Source organism: Podarcis erhardii (genome assembly GCF_964252035.2).
Source record: "Podarcis erhardii genome assembly, chromosome: 7".
NCBI classification, from domain to species: Eukaryota; Metazoa; Chordata; class Lepidosauria; order Squamata; family Lacertidae; genus Podarcis; species Podarcis erhardii.
Window position 1 is genome coordinate 85664720 of NC_138511.1, and position 16855 is coordinate 85681574.

At 46.6% G+C, this 16855-nt stretch overlaps 1 protein-coding gene across 2 annotated transcripts in view; it reads right to left on the minus strand.

Annotated features, from left to right (window-relative positions):
• Window positions 1-351: 351 nt before the first annotated feature.
• Window positions 352-16855, minus strand: part of HIF3A (hypoxia inducible factor 3 subunit alpha) — a 66612-nt gene continuing 50108 nt past the window's right edge. For both annotated transcript variants that reach the window (XM_081868884.1, XM_081868883.1), the window contains exons 11-15: window positions 15432-15527; window positions 12336-12718; window positions 10342-10453; window positions 2639-2744; window positions 352-1716 (exon numbers count right to left, since the gene is read on the minus strand). In XM_081868884.1, coding sequence (XP_081725010.1) covers window positions 1565-1716; window positions 2639-2744; window positions 10342-10453; window positions 12336-12718; window positions 15432-15527 — 849 coding nt within the window. In that variant the 3' untranslated portion in view covers window positions 352-1564. The remainder of the gene's footprint in view (window positions 1717-2638; window positions 2745-10341; window positions 10454-12335; window positions 12719-15431; window positions 15528-16855) is intronic.

Below are 16855 nucleotides of genomic sequence, written 5' to 3' on the forward strand. Positions count from 1 at the left end.
ACTTTCTAAAGATTGTCTTTAAAAGTTTCAAGATTGTGAAAGCAACATCTAGGCTCCTTAAACTTTCCTTTTAGAATTTCAAAATCACCACCCACTGCCCAGCTACCTGTGGCTATTGTCAGGTTAAAAACCTACCTTTTTCGGTGCCAAGGTTTGTGAGAGTGGGGCGGGGGGTGGGGAGGGGAGTGGCCTGCACCGATCTCACCCAATTTTAGGATTCAACAATTTTTCCCCCACCCAAAAAAGCAACCTAACCACCCCTAAGTAGTGACAAAGTGCGGGGGGGGGGAGGAGGAAGGACTTCTTAAAAATTAGAAATATATCTGGTGAGGCAGGAGCAAGATATTTGGAAAAAATAATAATAGGGGGTTTTTTTGTTTTGTTTTTAAGAAGAAAATATTTCTCTGCTCCCTGTACAATACGTTCAAGTTTTTAGACCTTTTAAAACTTGTGGTCACTCGACCACCAGAAACATTTCAGCCTCTTTTTATAAGCGTAAACAGACCTTAAAAGCGGGTCGAAAAATTCGGCCAGAGCACCATGGTTTCTTTCCTCTCCTCTGGGAGAAATCCATTTCCATCTCTTTTAAGTTTTGGGCCACTTCCAGGGGGGAAATCGGTCCGGACGATCGAGAACAAGGGGGCCAGGGGTGCTTGAATAACACCCAAAACTTTCTTCCCCAGAAGTGCTCCCGGATCTCTTTCACGAGGCAAGAGCTATGGGGAGGTAAATGACTAGGGCACTGTCGCCAAAGAGGCTCCCCTGAAGGATTCTGGGACGTCAGAGAGGCAAGAGCAGTGATTCAGCTGCTCCCTCCCTAAGTCTTGGCGGTGCAAGAGCAAGCCCAGTTTGCCTCCAGTGTTTGGGTGGTCCCAGTTCCTTCTGGAATGGGTGAACTCGTGATGGAAGCCAGCAGGAGGGTCCCAGCGGAGGGGCGGCTTCCTTCACATTCAGGCATCGCCCTGCCTCCCTCGTTTCTCAGGGGAGAGTGACACCCCCGTCTCCAACCCCTGACCATCCCTTCGCCCCGACTCTCCTCTCAATTTTGGGGATATGACAGAACGGAGTCTTGCCGTGTGTAGGCTTAATATGGGCCCCCCAACTCCTTTCCTTCCACCCCACTTCTGATTCCCATCTCAGGAGAAGAGGATACATAAGCACCAATACTTTTTTTGGGGGGGGGGAGCTGGTTTGGAGTGGGGGGGGGGACAGTCCCTACGAACGCAGGCTCCTAAATTCGGCTAAGCCTTCCTCCCTCGCCATCTCCGGAGGGGAGAGGCTGCCCGATGAGGACAGGACTGAGGTAGGAAGAGTTCAAAGGACGCCGGTGGAGATTTGGGGGTGGGGGGAGGCAAAGAGAGAGAGAGAGAGAGCAGGGCTTTTGGGTGGGGTGGGGGGACGGTTGGAAGAGGAGGAGGGGAGGGAAAGGAGGGGGCCTCCTCCCCTCCTCTGCCTCTCATGGGTGATTTCGGGTGGGGTTTGGTTCTGTTTTTGTCCCATCTGCGGAGAAGGAGTGCGGCGTGAAGGTTTTGCGGCGGCGATGGCAGTTGGGGGGGCCACCACCTCAGGTGGCCTGGTCCAGTTCCACCAGGAGCTCCTCCCCCAGCTGGAAATGCTGCCCACTCTGCACAGAGGCCTCCTCCTCGCCGTCAAACAGGGCCAGCTGAGAGAGGGCTGGTCCGTCCACCACAAATGGCAACATGTCCCCCAGGAGGCCTGGAGAGAAAGGAGGGAGACCCAGACAGGGAGAGAGAAAAGGCCAGGAGTCAGGAGAGAGGAGGGAGGTTTTTGTCTCTTTGGGGGGCACCTGGCCCACGCGCCCCCCTCAGCGCAAGGGTATCCACTCACCAAACTTCCCCCTCCTTCCCTTCCCTTCCCACATCTGCTCTGTAGGGTTGGAGGAACCCCAAGAACAGATTTAGGGGGGCTTTAGGGGGGAGGAGAAGAGGGAAAGCCACGCTGTACAAGCGGAAATCCTAGCAATGATACAACCCATTGCTGTTTGTTAAAAAAAGATGGGGTCTTCAGAAGGTATTGGGGTGCTGACTTGAATGAAATAATAATAATAATAATAATAATAATAATAATAATAATAATAATAATTTTTCTTTATATCCTGCCCTCCCCAGCCAAAGCCAGGCTCAGGGCAGCTAACAACAATAAAATAGTACAACATTCTAAAATCATTTCATTATAAAATTAATTCAACTCAAATTGATGGCAACCGTTCTGTGAAGATTGCCAGAGGAGGGAGTCAGGCTGCGCCCTGACCAAAGGCCTGGTGGAACAGCTCTGTCTTGCAGGCCCTGCGGAAAGATGTCAAGTCCCGCAGGGCCCTAGTCTCTTGGGACAGAGCGTTCCACCAGATCGGGGCCACAGCCGAAAAAGCCCTGGTTCTGGTTGAGGCCAGCCTAACCTCCCTGTGGCCCGGGATCTCCAAGATGTTTTTATTTGAAGACCGTAAGTTCCTCTGTGGGACATACATATTGAGGGGCCCAAGTAAGCGCCACCCACATAATCGACTGCAGGACGTGGCGTGCACACATCATTTGAATGGCAGTGCCCGTCAACTTTGGGAAAGCCCGGCCCCCCTCAAATATTTTATTGCTTCACCCCATCAGAACTGCACAATACTCACCCATCGGCTCCTCCAGCGACAGAAGCTTCTTGCCCAGGGACACGGTGCCCCCAAAACCCCGCTCAGACCTGGCATCCAAACATTCTTCCACACTCAGCAGGAAACCCTGGGGGGGGGGGCACAGGAAGCTTAGGTCAAGCCAGGCCACTGCTCCATCTGGGTCGGCAGGCGGTCGGCCGTCCGCCTGCTGACCACATGGTGTTACGGTGGCATCGTGTAAAAAGTGCTTTGAAATCCCAGAGTTGGGTCTTCAAAGCACCTTGAAAGGGAATAGTTCCTCCCCCAACTTTCGCAGAGGGGTCCATGGATCCCCTTGCTGAAGCAGTGGTGTAAAAATCCTCTGTTTCAAGAGGACTTCCGGTGCAGCGCGATCTCGTCGCAAGCGGGGATTTTTCCGTGAGGGAGATCCCGGGCTATTTTGGAGGAAAAAGGGGTGCTACAGGGCGCGGTGGCCCCCAAAAATACCACTGGTGGGTGTCCAGAGGGTCAGGATCCCAGCGGACCAGGAGCGGTCAGCCCGGCCGTCAGGTAGCTCCGAAAGGAGCGAAGAGAACGGCGGAGCGGACTTGCGGGTCGAGGGAAGCCATTATCTGCCTCCAGAATAGCGAAGCCCCGAGCTTGCCGAGGAAGCGCTACGCTCTCAAACTAAAGAAATCCGGTACCGAATAAGCAGAAATTCGAAGCTATAAAACAAGGAAGTCCCGGAGTAAAAAGGAGAAGTTGCGGAGCTCAGCTGACAGCCGAAATCAACTTCGACGCAGCACTTTTTGCAGAGCTGGGAAAAGTGAAAGTGAGTTGCCCCAGCGGATACCGCTTTTCCCCCTTGTCTGAACTCTGTTAAAAAGTAACTGATTTCAAAGATACTGTTATAGCAAAGGGGGGAACAGAAGTTTAACTGTCTCTAACTGAAGTCCTGGGTGAATCGGAGGGTGTAAGCGATAAAAGGGACGCTTCTCTACTTGTACGCAGCAACAAAAAGCAGCGAAACGGAAGAGAAGGTCCCGACGCCATTACAGACATTTTATGCGTCACGTATGGACATCTCAGCGGAATATTTTTGAGCAAGATCGAGCAACATCAGTTGGTTGGTGCAAATCGTCCTGCTTACTTTTTTTTTTTTTTTTTCCCCCCCCGCTTTTTTTGTCTATTTTGGGCTTTTCTTCCTTAATTACTTGTGGAGTTTATTTTTTTATGAATTGGGGGCGCGGAGACTGACGGCGACGGATACTTTCCTTTGCTTGCCTTTTCTTCTCCTCAGTTGGAGTATCGCTATACAGACTAAGACCTCTAGTGGATAAAGAGAGGCAGCACAATTTGTTCTTTATTTTTCATTTTTCACTCAATTGACAGACTTTGATTGTCGTTCAGTAGTTATCTAAGCGATTGCTCCTGAATACATAATAGGACCACCTTACTTCAAAGGGGTAGAGGGCTCTGAAATACCCTTCTTCCATCCCCCTCCAACTGAATCGGATGAACTAGTTACTAAACTGTTATCTCAAATATTATACCTCCCCTCTTCGTGTTTGATAGGACCTTACTAAATGAACATCATTAAAAAAGGATTAGCCTGAGTGGAGGCAAGAAGACAATACAGCGGACTATTATTCGAACTTCTGGTGGTATATTCATAAGTTGTAAAAGCCATAAAGATTACTTAAACTTAAATAATTGTTAAATTGTACATAACTGTGAAATAACTGTGAAAGGACAGAATTGGGATAAGTTGACAAACTTTGTTGGGAGGAGGTTGTGGCTGAGGGTTAGGCAAGAAGTTGTTGGTGTGAGGGGAGAACCACTGGGTCATAATGTCAAACCCAACAAAGAAAGGGGCTGAGGGGGGGACACCGGTAGAGAGGAAAGGATCTAAACAAGAGATAGACTTTAAAGCAGATATTCTAAGAATGTTTGCGGAAATAAAGCAGAGTGAAAAGAATCTAGAATCTAAATTAGAACAAGTAGATAATAAAATTGGAAAAATGGATAAAAAAATTGACGAAACAGTAAATGAACTGAAAGGGCAAATGAAAGAAGTGTTTAGAAGGACTCAATCGGTTGAGGAGGGATTAAAGAAGACAAGATTAGAAATGAAAGAGGTTAAACGGGAAGAAGAGAGATTAAAAGTAGAAATGACGGATTTAAATAAAGCACAGGAAGAGATAAAGGATGTGATAGCGATGAACGAACTTCGGATGAGGGAGGTGAACCTGAGATTTAGAGCGGTGCCAGAGACTCAAGGAGAGAATATCAAAGACAAACTAATAACAGAACTGGCAAACTGGATGGAATTACCTACAGGAGAGATGGCAAAGGCGGTCCAAAGTGCATTTAGAATGAAAGTGAAGACAAATAAAGCAAAAAGATTTACAGGGGATTGCCTGATTACATTCAAGGATAGAGAGATGAGAAATTTGATCCTGCAGAAGAACAGAGAAAAAAGATTGAATATAGATGGGAACTTCATAATCATTTTTAAAGATATACCAATTAGGCTGCTTAAACGAAGAGACCCCTACAAACTGCTGACCCAGACATTAAAGAGAAACAATATTGAGTTCAGGTGGGAATTCCCAGAAGGAATTTCATTTATGTATAGAAGTAAGAGGCACAGACTGACAAACCCAGAAGAAACTGGGAAATTTTTGAGGAAATATAAAGAACTCAAAGTTGATCCGGAGGAAAGTAAAGGAGCAGAGGGAAGAGCACCAGAGCAACTAAAACCAAAGGCGGCGGAAGGAGAGAATAGAAAGGAAACGGACGAGGAAGAAGACGAGGAAGAAGAAGAGGCAGACAAATTATAGGCAAACAGCTAGACTTTATTCAAAGTAAGATATCATGGCGCTAAAAATTTGGAATTGGAACATAAATGGGATGAACGAAAAAAAGAAAAGGAATAGTATTGAACAGTTTCTAAAAAGGAAAAATTTAGACATCATATGCCTACAAGAGACACATGTAGCAAGAAGACACAAAAAAATTTTAATTAATAAAAGACTGGGAAACGAATTTGTATCGTTAGACAAGGAGAAAAAAAGAGGAGTGGTCTTATATATTAGAAAACAAATTGAAGCGAAACAAATTTTCAAGGACGAAGAAGGAAGGATAATTGCGGTTCGAATCAACTGGCATGGAGAAAATCTGATTATTGTGGGGATCTACGCACCGAACGGAAATAAAACAGAATTTTATAAGGTGTTAGAAGAGAATCTATCTGAATATATGGATCAAAAAATCATTTTAATGGGTGACATGAATGGGGTGACCTCATTAGAAATGGACAGATGCAGAGAAGGAATAAGTAAAGAAGGAAAACTACCAAAATCCTTTTTTTCGATGATTGAGAGTTGCAATTTGATAGATATTTGGCGCCTCAAGCATCCATTAGACAAACAATTTACATTCTATTCTGAACCAAATAAGTCAATGTCAAGGATTGACCAGATTTGGATCTCGAGTGAACTGACACCAAGAACCCAACGGATAGAAATTCAACCGAAAGTAATCTCTGATCACAACCCGATAGAATTTGAATTAAGAAGCTTCGAAGAAGGAACCTTTAGATGGAGATTGAAAGATTATCTCCTAGATGATCAGAAAATAGTAGAAAAAGCGCAAAAGGAATTATCAGAATATTTCATAGCCAATTGTAACAAAGGCACAAAGGATAAAGTAGTATGGGATGCCAGCAAGGCAGTAATGAGAGGCTTCTTCATTCAGCAAAATTCAATTAAAAACAAAAATAGAGAAAAAGAGAAAAAAGAAATTTTGAAGCAAATTATGGATAATGAACAAAAATTAATTAAGAAACCAAACAATTTGGAGATAAAAGAAAAAATTAAAATTCTACAATCACAGTTTGCCATTATAATAAATAGAGAAATAGAGTGGAATATAAAGAAGTTGAGACAAAGAAACTTTGAATTTGCGAACAAATCAGGAAAATGGCTCGCATGGCAATTAAAAAAAAGGAAAGAACAGAATACAATAAATAAGATTATAATAGAAGGAGAAGAGATTACCAACCCAAAGGAAATAAGAAAGGGATTCTTGGACTATTATAAAAGACTATATAAAAATACAGAAAGAAACAACTCGAGGAAAATAGAGAGATACCTGAAAGAGAAAAAGACACAAAAGATCCCGACTGAAAAAAGAGACCAACTGAACACTCCAATTGATATAGCAGAGATAAAAGAGGTGATTAAAGAGTTAAAAAGGGGGAAAGCACCAGGGCCGGATGGCTTCACTGCCTGTTATTACAAAGAAATGGAACCAATTTTGATAACACCATTGAAGGAAGTGATGAACAATATTCTAAAAGAGGGAGAAATCCCGGAAACATGGAAGGAGGCGTTCATTACATTCATCCCAAAACAGGACTCAGATCTAACCCAAGTCAAAAACTACAGGCCGATTTCACTCCTAAACCTAGATTACAAGATATTTGCTGCAATTCTAGCAAAGAGGCTGAAAAAGATTCTGTCAGAAATCATACATAAAGACCAGGCCGGCTTCTTACCAAACAGACAGATGAAAGACAACATAAGATATATAGTTAATGTGATGGAATACCTGTCTGATAGGATTGATAAAAGAGCCGCAATGATCTTTGTAGATGCCGAGAAGGCATTCGACAACATAATATGGGACTTTATGATGAGAAACCTAGAATACATGGAGATAGGCGAAGACTTTCTTAAGGGAGTCAGAGCTATCTACACAGATCAGAAAGCTAAACTGATTATAAATAATGTAGTTACAGAAGGAATAAGGATACAAAAGGGAACGAGGCAGGGATGCCCTCTCTCGCCGTTACTTTTCATAACAGTATTAGAGGTTCTTTTGAATTCGATCAGACAAAACAAGGCTATAAAGGGAGTGACAATCGGACAGAATGAGTACAAGACCAAAGCATTCGCAGATGACTTGGCTATAATGATTGAGGAACCAACAAGTACGATAAAAGCAGTTTTGGAGGAAATGGAACAGTTTGGAAATCTGGCAGGCTTTAAACTCAATAAGAAAAAAACAAAAATAATAGTAAAAAATATGGATCAAGACCAAATAGAAACAATGCAACAATTAACCCAAATAGAGGTGGTCAAAAAGGTAAAATATCTGGGTATTTGGATAACTCCCAAAAATATAGATTTATATAAAAACAACTACGAACCAGCTTGGAAGGGAATCAAAAAGGACTTGGAGGTGTGGGCAAAATTGAAATTGTCATTTTGGGGAAGGATCTCTACAATCAAAATGAACGTGCTCCCAAAATTACTGTTCCTATTTCAGACTATCCCCATAATTAAGGGAATTAAGATCTTTAAGGAGTGGCAAAGAGTGATCTCAAAATACATCTGGCAGGGCAAAAAACCGAGAATCAAATTTAAATTGCTAACAGATACAAAAGAAAGAGGAGGTTTTGCCCTGCCAGATCTGAAATTGTATTACGAGGCCTCATGTCTTTGCTGGACGAAAGAGTGGATTAAATTGAAGAATAACGAACTGTTGGATTTGGAGGGATTCAACAACAGATTTGGGTGGCATGCTTATTTATGGCACGAAAAAAAGAGAGTCCATAAGGGCTTTGAGAACCACATATTCCGAGGTCCCTTAATTGAGGTCTGGGATAGATACAAAAATCTATTAGAACTTAGAACACCACGCTGGTTTTCACCCTTAGAAGCAAAGAGTATAAAGAGATTAAATATGGGAAGTAAATGGATAACATATGACCAACTGTTATATAAAGAAGGGGAAAAGTGGAAAATAAAACCGTATGAGCAGGTGAAGGAATATGTTTATGACTGGATGCACTATTTCCAAATGAATGAGGTGTTTAAAAAAGACAGTAAAGAACGAGGTTTCATGGACAAAGAATCGTTATTTCAAAGCGAGGTTATAGGTAATGATACGAAAAATTTATCAAAAATGTATAAACTGTTATTGGATTGGAATCTGGTAGATGAAGAAGTTAAGTCGGTAATGATTAGTTGGGCAAAGGATGTGGGCCACAATATACAATTTGAGGAATGGGAAAAATTATGGAGGGAGGGCTTAAAATTCACGGCATGTATGACGTTAAAAGAGAACACGATGAAGATGTTTTATAGATGGTATATGACACCGGTGAAATTGGCGAGGATGTATAAGACATGCAATAGATGCTGGAAGTGTAAGGATAAGGAGGGTACATTCTATCACATGTGGTGGGGCTGTGGGAAGGTGAAAGACTTCTGGGAGAAAATATACAATGAGTTAAAGAAGATCTTAAAGTATACGTTTAGAAAGGAGCCAGAAGTCTTTTTACTAGGACTAATAGGAAAGGAAATAAAAAAGGAAGACTGTAAATTTTTTAGATATGCAATCACAGCCGCAAGAGTGTTATTGGCCCAGAGATGGAGACAACAGGAAATACCGACCATAGAGGATTGGAGAACAAAATTGTTAGAATACGCAGAGTTAGATAAATTGACAGGAAAGATTAGATACTTAAGAGACCAAAAATTCATCGGGGACTGGAAGAAATATGTAGATTATCTGGAATGCTTAAGTAAAGGAAAGATGACGCTTAAGGGATTTAAAGAAGCACTGTAAAAAAGTAATAAGTATTGATTAAAGGGAATAGGAGGAAAAGAGATAAATAATGTCAATACAAGATTGAGGAATGCGTAATGAAAGTGATGAATACGGATGATTTACGGGACAGCTGAGGGAAGTTTGAAAGAAAATGTAGTGATGAAAATGATGTGAAATTACTGTATATATATATATTATTTTTCGTTGTTGTTGTCGTTTGTCTTGTTTTATGTTTGTGTTTTATGTTTAATAATAAAAATTATATGGCAAAAAAAAAAAAAAAAAATCCTCTGTTTCAGCTGGAGGTTCTGATGCACCCCTGATTTTGAGAGGAGTGTGATTTGCATGCACAAAGGAAGAGCATGTTCCCAACCCCTTCTACTTAACAGGGGATCCTATGCAGCTGATAAACGAGGGTCAAATCCTGCTCGGTCTGATTGTGCGCTGCTGTTCACTGCTGGGAGCAGAGGCCCACAGCCAACACAGGATTTAACCCTGCCATAACACCTAATGGAGAGGACGCGGGTGGCGCTGTGGGTTAAACCACAGAGCCTAGGACTTGCCGATCAGAAGGTCGGCGGTTCGAATCCCCACGACGGGGCGAGCTCCCGTTGCTCGGTCCCTGCTCCTGCCAACCTAGCAGTTCAAAAGCCTCTCCAAGTGCAAGTAGATAAATAGGTACTGCTCCGGCGGGAAGGTAAAAGGCGTTTCCGTGCACTGCTCTGGTTCGCCTGAAGCAGCTTAGTCATGGTGGCCACATGACCCAGAAGCTGTACGGCGGCTCCCTCGGCCAATAAAGTGAGATGAGCGCCGCAACCCCAGAGTCGGCCACGACTGGACCTAACTGTCAGGGGTCCCTTTACCTTTACACACCTAATGGACAAGGTCAAAAGTGACTCTTCTGGGGTTTCAGGCAGTGGATCTCTCCCAGCCACACCTGGAGAGGCCGGGAGTTGAACCGAGAAACTTCTGAATGCCCAGCAGACGCCCTCCCACCGAGCCACAGAAAGGAAAGAGGTTTCTCGCAAAGGAGCCTTCTGTGATCTGGGCAGGAGGGAGCTTTGGCAGAAATGGATTGGAAGAGGCTTCCCTCCCTCCTATGGACGGGTAACTTCAGCACCTACCAGGCTAAGAGAGGGCATCAGGAAGCCATCGGGCTCCAGGCCACGGGTGCGCTTAGGGAGCCCTGCCTCCAGGAAGACATCTCTCTCTTCCTCCACGCTCAGCTCCCGGGCCCTGTTGGGTGAACAATGGAAGGAGGTGGGAGAAAGAAGATGATATGAGATGATGCCCAGACAAAGTTACCTATGTGTTTATTTATTCATTTATACCCCACCTTTTTTTATGGGACACAGGTGGCGCTGTGGGTTAAACCACAGAGCCTAGGACTTGCCGATCAGAAGGTCGGTGGTTCGAATCCCCGCGACGGGGTGAGCTCCTGTTGCTCAGTCCCAGCTCCTGCCAACCTAGCAATTTGAAAGCACGTCAAAGTGCAAGTAGATAAATAGGTACCGCTCCAGCCGGAAGGTAAATGGCGTTTCCGTGCACTGCTCTGGTTCGCCAGAAGTGGCTTAGTCATGCTGGCCACATGATCCGGAAGCGGTACGCCTGCTCCCTCGGCCAGTAAAGCGAGATGAGCGCCGCAACCCCAGAGTTGGCCACGACTGGACCTAATGGTCAGGGGTCCCTTTACCTTTACCCCACCTTTTTTCCTGGCGGAACTCAAGGTGGCTCACAGATAAAAACAGGATGTAGCACGGGCACAAAGAACAGGACTTTAAAACTATAATCCAACATCCCCTCCCCCCGCTTTTTTACTTAATTTTTTATTTATGTAAAAATGAGGTGGTCAGTTAAGTATTAATGCTAAAACACTGCCAGAAATTGAGGCTACATTTAAAGCATGATGACACCACTCTAAACAGGCATGGCTTTCCCCCAAAGAATTCTGGGAGCTGTAGTTTGTTAAGGATGTGGGAACTCCCATTTGGATTGAGTTTACGCGGAATATATTAGGTTACTGACAATTATGTGTGTATTAGAATGATACAAATATACACATCTGTATATTCACGCATGGTAATGTATTTTTTCTTTCATTCTCACTTTTTTCTTTCTCCCTCCACATCTTTTCATAAATGAAATTCTCTTAATAAAATATTAAAATAAAATAAAAAAGATTTATTTTTTTAAAAGGGGGGGATGCAGAAAGTTGTCAAAGTGGTTTAACGATCAACCTCTCCTCACAGTGAACTCTAGTTCTGAGAGTGGAATAAGGGTGTTGGTTTTATTATTTCTGCTCCCAGTTTACCATTTCACTTGCAAGCCACCCTGGGGGGGGGCAAGGGGGAGAATATCACTTTTTATTTAAAAATTGCAATATAAAAGCCAACCCTCACCTTACCTCATGGGTAGGCAAACTAAGGCCCAGGGACCAGATCCGGCCCAATTGCCTTCTAAATCCGGCCTGCGGACAGTCCAGGAATCAGCGTGTTTTTACATGAGTAGAATGTGTCCTTTTATTTAAAATGCATCTCTGGATCAGTTGTGGGGCCTGCCTGATGTTTTTCATAGAATCATAGAATCATAGAGTTGGAAGAGACCCCAAGGGCCATCGAGTCCAACCCCCTGCCAAGCAGGAAACACCATCAGAGCACTCCTGACATATGGTTGTCAAGCCTCTGCTTAAAGACCTCCAAAGAAGGAGACTCCACCACACTCCTTGGCAGCAAATTCCACTGTCGAACAGCTCTTACTGTCAGGAAGTTCTTCCTAATGTTTAGGTGGAATCTTCTTTCTTGTAGTTTGGAGCCATTGCTCCGTGTCTGCTTCTCTGGAGCAGCAGAAAACAACCTTTCTCCCTCCTCTATGTGACATCCTTTTATATATTTGAACATGGCTATCATAGCACCCCTTAACCTCCTCTTCTCCAGGCTAAACATGCCCAGCTTCTACATGAGTAGAATGTGTGCTTTTATTGAAAATGCATCTCTGGGTTATTTGTGGGGCGTAGGAATTCGTTCATTCCCCCCCAAAAAATATAGTCCGCCCCCCCCACAAGGTCTGAGGGACAGCGGACCGGCCCCCTGCTGAAAAAGTTTGCTGACCCCTGCCTTACCTCTTCCTCCCACCCACAAAGGCCGCCTGGCCATTTTGACCGCTTCCGTCCTGCACGGCCTGGATCTTGACGGACGCCACCATCTCCACCACTTGCTCTGTCCCGCATGGGGGGCTCCCGGGGGGCTGGGCAGGGCGGGGGTGGCTGAGGCTGGTGTCGCTGCCCCAGCGGGGGAGAGTGGCCTGCTCGGGCGGGCGGGGCGAGACTCCGTGGAAGCTTCTCGAGCGAGGCCGCGGGGGCGGCGAGGTTGGTCGGGTCCCCGGCCCCGGGACCCCGCCCCGTTTCTCGGCCAGCCAGGGCGGGTGGTCGGTGCTGCTGAGCTGGAAATCGTCGTCCATCGAGATGTACGGGGCCAGCATCTCCAGGTCCAGGCCTTCGTAGTCCTGCAGGGGGCGGCAGAGAGCTGTCATCGGCAAGGGGAACGTTTGCGGGGGACGGGCTCGGGAGAGGCTTGCGGAAATTCACATTCTCAAGAGGCGAAATGTCCTTTGATGAGCTCTCTGCTTCGCCGGCAGACAGTGTCGGGCTTACTTGGCGACAGGCAGACACAGGTATGCCAAGGGTACTGCGGGGAGTTTAATGGCGGCTAGACCAATGTTGTCCATTGCTGCTCAAGACACCAGGTAATAATAAAATAATAGGAATAGTAAATTCAGGACAAGCATCAGTGGGGGCCAGTGACTTCATCAGCTTGTCAAGGATGCCAAATGATGGGGCCGGCCTCATAGATTCCATTTTTAAAAAGAAAACACAGCATTCCTAAATTGACAGGTGCTATAGAATTTATGGGAGCAGGGAGAATAAATATTCTAAAAAAAACCCACACACATATTAGTGTTTTTTTATAATTGTTTAGGGATAATTTTACAATTCCAGGTTTCGCTGCACATACGTGCGATAAACGTTCTGCGCGCTTTGCACATGCCCAGAAGCGCTCTATCGTGCCACGTGTGTGCCCAGAAGCGACACTCTAGTTACAGACTTTTCGGGGTGCGAATGGCACCCCGGAACGGATCAAGCCCGTAACTGACCTTTAAAGGCCAACTGGCTGAGGCAGCAAAGCTCTGTGCCAACCTTTGCCATCCTGATGCCCTCCAGTTGTTTTGGACTACAACTCCCATCAGCCCTCAGCTGATCTAAAGCATGGCTTCAATGTCAGTGAATGAACCGCACCTCTTCTCCATTTGTCTCCTCAAGAGGAGGGGAGTTTCCCTTTCAAGTGCAAACTTGGGGAACTGAAATTCATGCTAATGCGAGTTAGTGAAAACAAACCAGGATAATCAAACCGTAAGCTGATATCTTGGGTTTGTTTCCTCCCACTAAATCACAGTTCACCGGGTTCATACGTAGCAGAAAGCTGTGGTTTTCGTCAGAAGTGGAACCAGAAGCTTTCACAACCCTTCTCTCGCTCGCGAAGGAAAGAGAGGGAAGGGGCACAGAACAAGTTCGAGACTCTAGATCCCACCAGCATGGTGAGCAGTCAGGAGTGATGGGAGCTGCGGCCCAACATCCCCGGCACCCATCTAAGTCATGTTTTAAGTCACCTAAGCATAAGGGACGTGGGTGGCGCTGTGGGTTAAACCACAGAGCCTAGGACTTGCCGATCAGAAGGTCGGCAGTTCGAATCCCCGCGACGGGGTGAGCTTCCGTTGCTCAGTCCCAGCTCCTGCCAACCTAGCAGTTCGAAAGCACGTCAAAGTGCAAGTAGATAAATAGGCACCGCTCCGGCGGGAGGGTAAACGGCGTTTCCGTGCGCTGCTCTGGTTCGCCAGAAGTGGCTTAGTCCTGCTGGCCACATGACCCGGAAGCTGTACGCCGGCTCCCTCGGCCAGTAAAGCGAGATGAGCGCCGCAACCTCAGAGTCGGCCACGACTGGACCTAATGGTCAGCGGTCCCTTTACCTTTACCATTAAGCATAATGGAAGCCATTTCTATGTTCCGTGCACATGCTGTTGGCACTGAACCGATGCTGAAATACTTGAAGCGTGTGGCACTCGGGACCTGCGTACCTTGAATGTGACTTCCGCTACCTGTCTACATGTGGCTTTTTCTTCTCGCTGCTTTGCAGCAACTGCTTTATTGTGCTGGATACCGGAAGCCTGCTCCCTCCATGATGTCTTAAGGCTCCCCACTCTGACTTGTGACATTTCAATAACTTTAAGGGCTAGAAACTTGGCTTGTAAAAATAAAATGAACTCTGGCATTTGAAGGTTAGTGAGTTCAGTACCAAACTGAATGAACACACATGGGACCTGAGTACTCGGTTGGTCACCGTTGAAGGGCCTGGTAGGAATTTTTCCACTTAGCAAATTAGCACCAGCCACTTGGTTTTTGCCTACCTCGTAGCAAATCGTCACAACTTTCTTGGTATTGGCGGTTAGGCATTGGTATTGTTCTGTAGACGGAAGAGGGGAGGTAGCGCCATCACCTGCCCTGCATATTGAAGGGGAGTCCGGTAAAGGATTAAAGGGGCCTGGCCCTGTCCGAAGCCTGGGGAGGTGAGGGCCTAAGGCACGCCCCCTATCGGTGACCCCGGAGGAGTTCCTAGTTGATGTGCATCAGCAGGACTCCCCCTACTGGTGGTTAACCCTTCCCAGACTTCAAGGGGACGGGTTGAAGACGGATGTAGTTGGTTAGGACCAATGCCTAAGCCAATACTGCTCATCACCTGTAACCAGTAAAGTTGTGGCCTTATTTAGTCCATTAACCTTAATAATTGTGTCATGTGTCATTATTTCCACGGGGCGGTGGGGGGTGAGAACTCGCCACGCAATGGACCTGAGCACTCTCCGTCCGAGGCTGGGAGCCCCCAAAGCAGAGGAGGAGTTTGGATTTGATATCCCGCTTTATCACTACCTGAAGGAGTCTCAAAGTGGCTAACATTCTCCTTTCCCTTCCTCCCCGCAAAACAAACACTCTGTGAGGTGAGTGAGGCTAAGAGACATCAGAGAAGTGTGACTGGCCCAAGGTCACCCAGCAGCTGCATGTGGAGGAGCGGAGACGCGAATCTGGTTCACCAGATTACGAGTCTACCGCTCTTAACCGATACACCACACTGGCTCTCACTGGCAGAGAGCCTTCCCTGCCCAAAGATACCTGCAGGGCCGTCTCCATTGACTGAGTCTCCTTGCTGGAAGCAAAGAGCTTCTGCACGTTCTCCATGTCAAAAAGCAGCTCTTCTGGCAGCTCGACCTGGAGGGGGAAACAAAAGCAAAACATGGGCGAAGATGCTCTCGCTTTGCCAGTGCTCCTAGGATCAAGCCTTCGACAGCTCCAAGCGTGGATCTCAAGCAGAGTCCTATTTCTTATAAGGGAAACCTGATCTGTTGTCTTCCCATCTGTCTTGAGACACACAATGCAGTGTGCCTCTGGGGGTGAGGTCACAGCACAGGGTTAAAGTGACCTCTCCAGGAAACCTGGGCAGGCTGTCGGGAGACCCCGGACTGCCCAGATGACAAGACCCTCCTCTCGGCCTCGCTGGGTTGGTCCAAAGCAGCGGTTCTCAACCTGTGGGTCCCCAGATGTTGTTGGACTACAACTCCCATCATCCCTGAGCTCTGGCCTTGCTAGTTAGGGGTGATGGGAGTTGTAGTTCAACAACATCTGGGGACCCACAGGTTGAAACAGGCTGGTCCAAAGGAATGTGGAGCAAGGCATTTGGGACCAGCTTGGCTACAGGAGTTTCCGGAAGGCGGCGTACAAGGCACCCTCCAAGCATCTTAGGGACTCTGGAAACCTGATCACAAGGTTAGGAACGCACTGCGGGCCCTCTGCTTACAGGGACCTGGTTGGCCACTGCAAGAACAAGATGCTGGTCTAAAAGGGATTTTGGTCTGATCCTGCCAGGGACCGGACTGAGGATGAATGATGGAGACCGCCTCCCCCTTCTCCTGTACCTTCCCGAGAAGAGGAGGACAGTATAGATTTACAACGGTGGTTTGCAGAGGGTCACAGCTCATAGAGGGAAGAGGGGCAAAACTGGGAAATAACAGGAGGAGCAGAGCAGCAACAGCTGGCTGACCACTAGAGAGCATCCCAGACCCCGCTTCTCCCAGAAACCGGCGAGCAGCGAAAGAAGGAGAGCAGAGAGTGAAGAGACAATTGACCCTAAGCAGCCACCATAAGCAGGGTGGTGCTGTTGACAACTGAGACTGGAAGGGCGGAGATTATTTGGAGCAACGCCATTACTCCAAGAGGCAGCATTTCTACGCCTCTCTCTGCGAATGTGGAATAAAAGGCACTGGTAAGAGCTACTCGTCTTTCCATTACTGGCAGAATGCCGTGAGGGAGGGGGATCCGATTCCCTGAAGCCTGACAGATCCAGGGCCATTCCGACATTCTTAAATGCACAGGCCTGGTCACCCTTGTCATTTGCACAGTGATACATCCCCATTAGGGACACGGGTGGTGCTGTGGGTTAAACCACAGAGCCTAGGACTTGCCGATCAGAAGGTCGGCGGTTCGAATCCCCGCAACGGGGTGAGCTCCTGTTGTTCGGTCCCTGCTCCTGCCCACCTAGC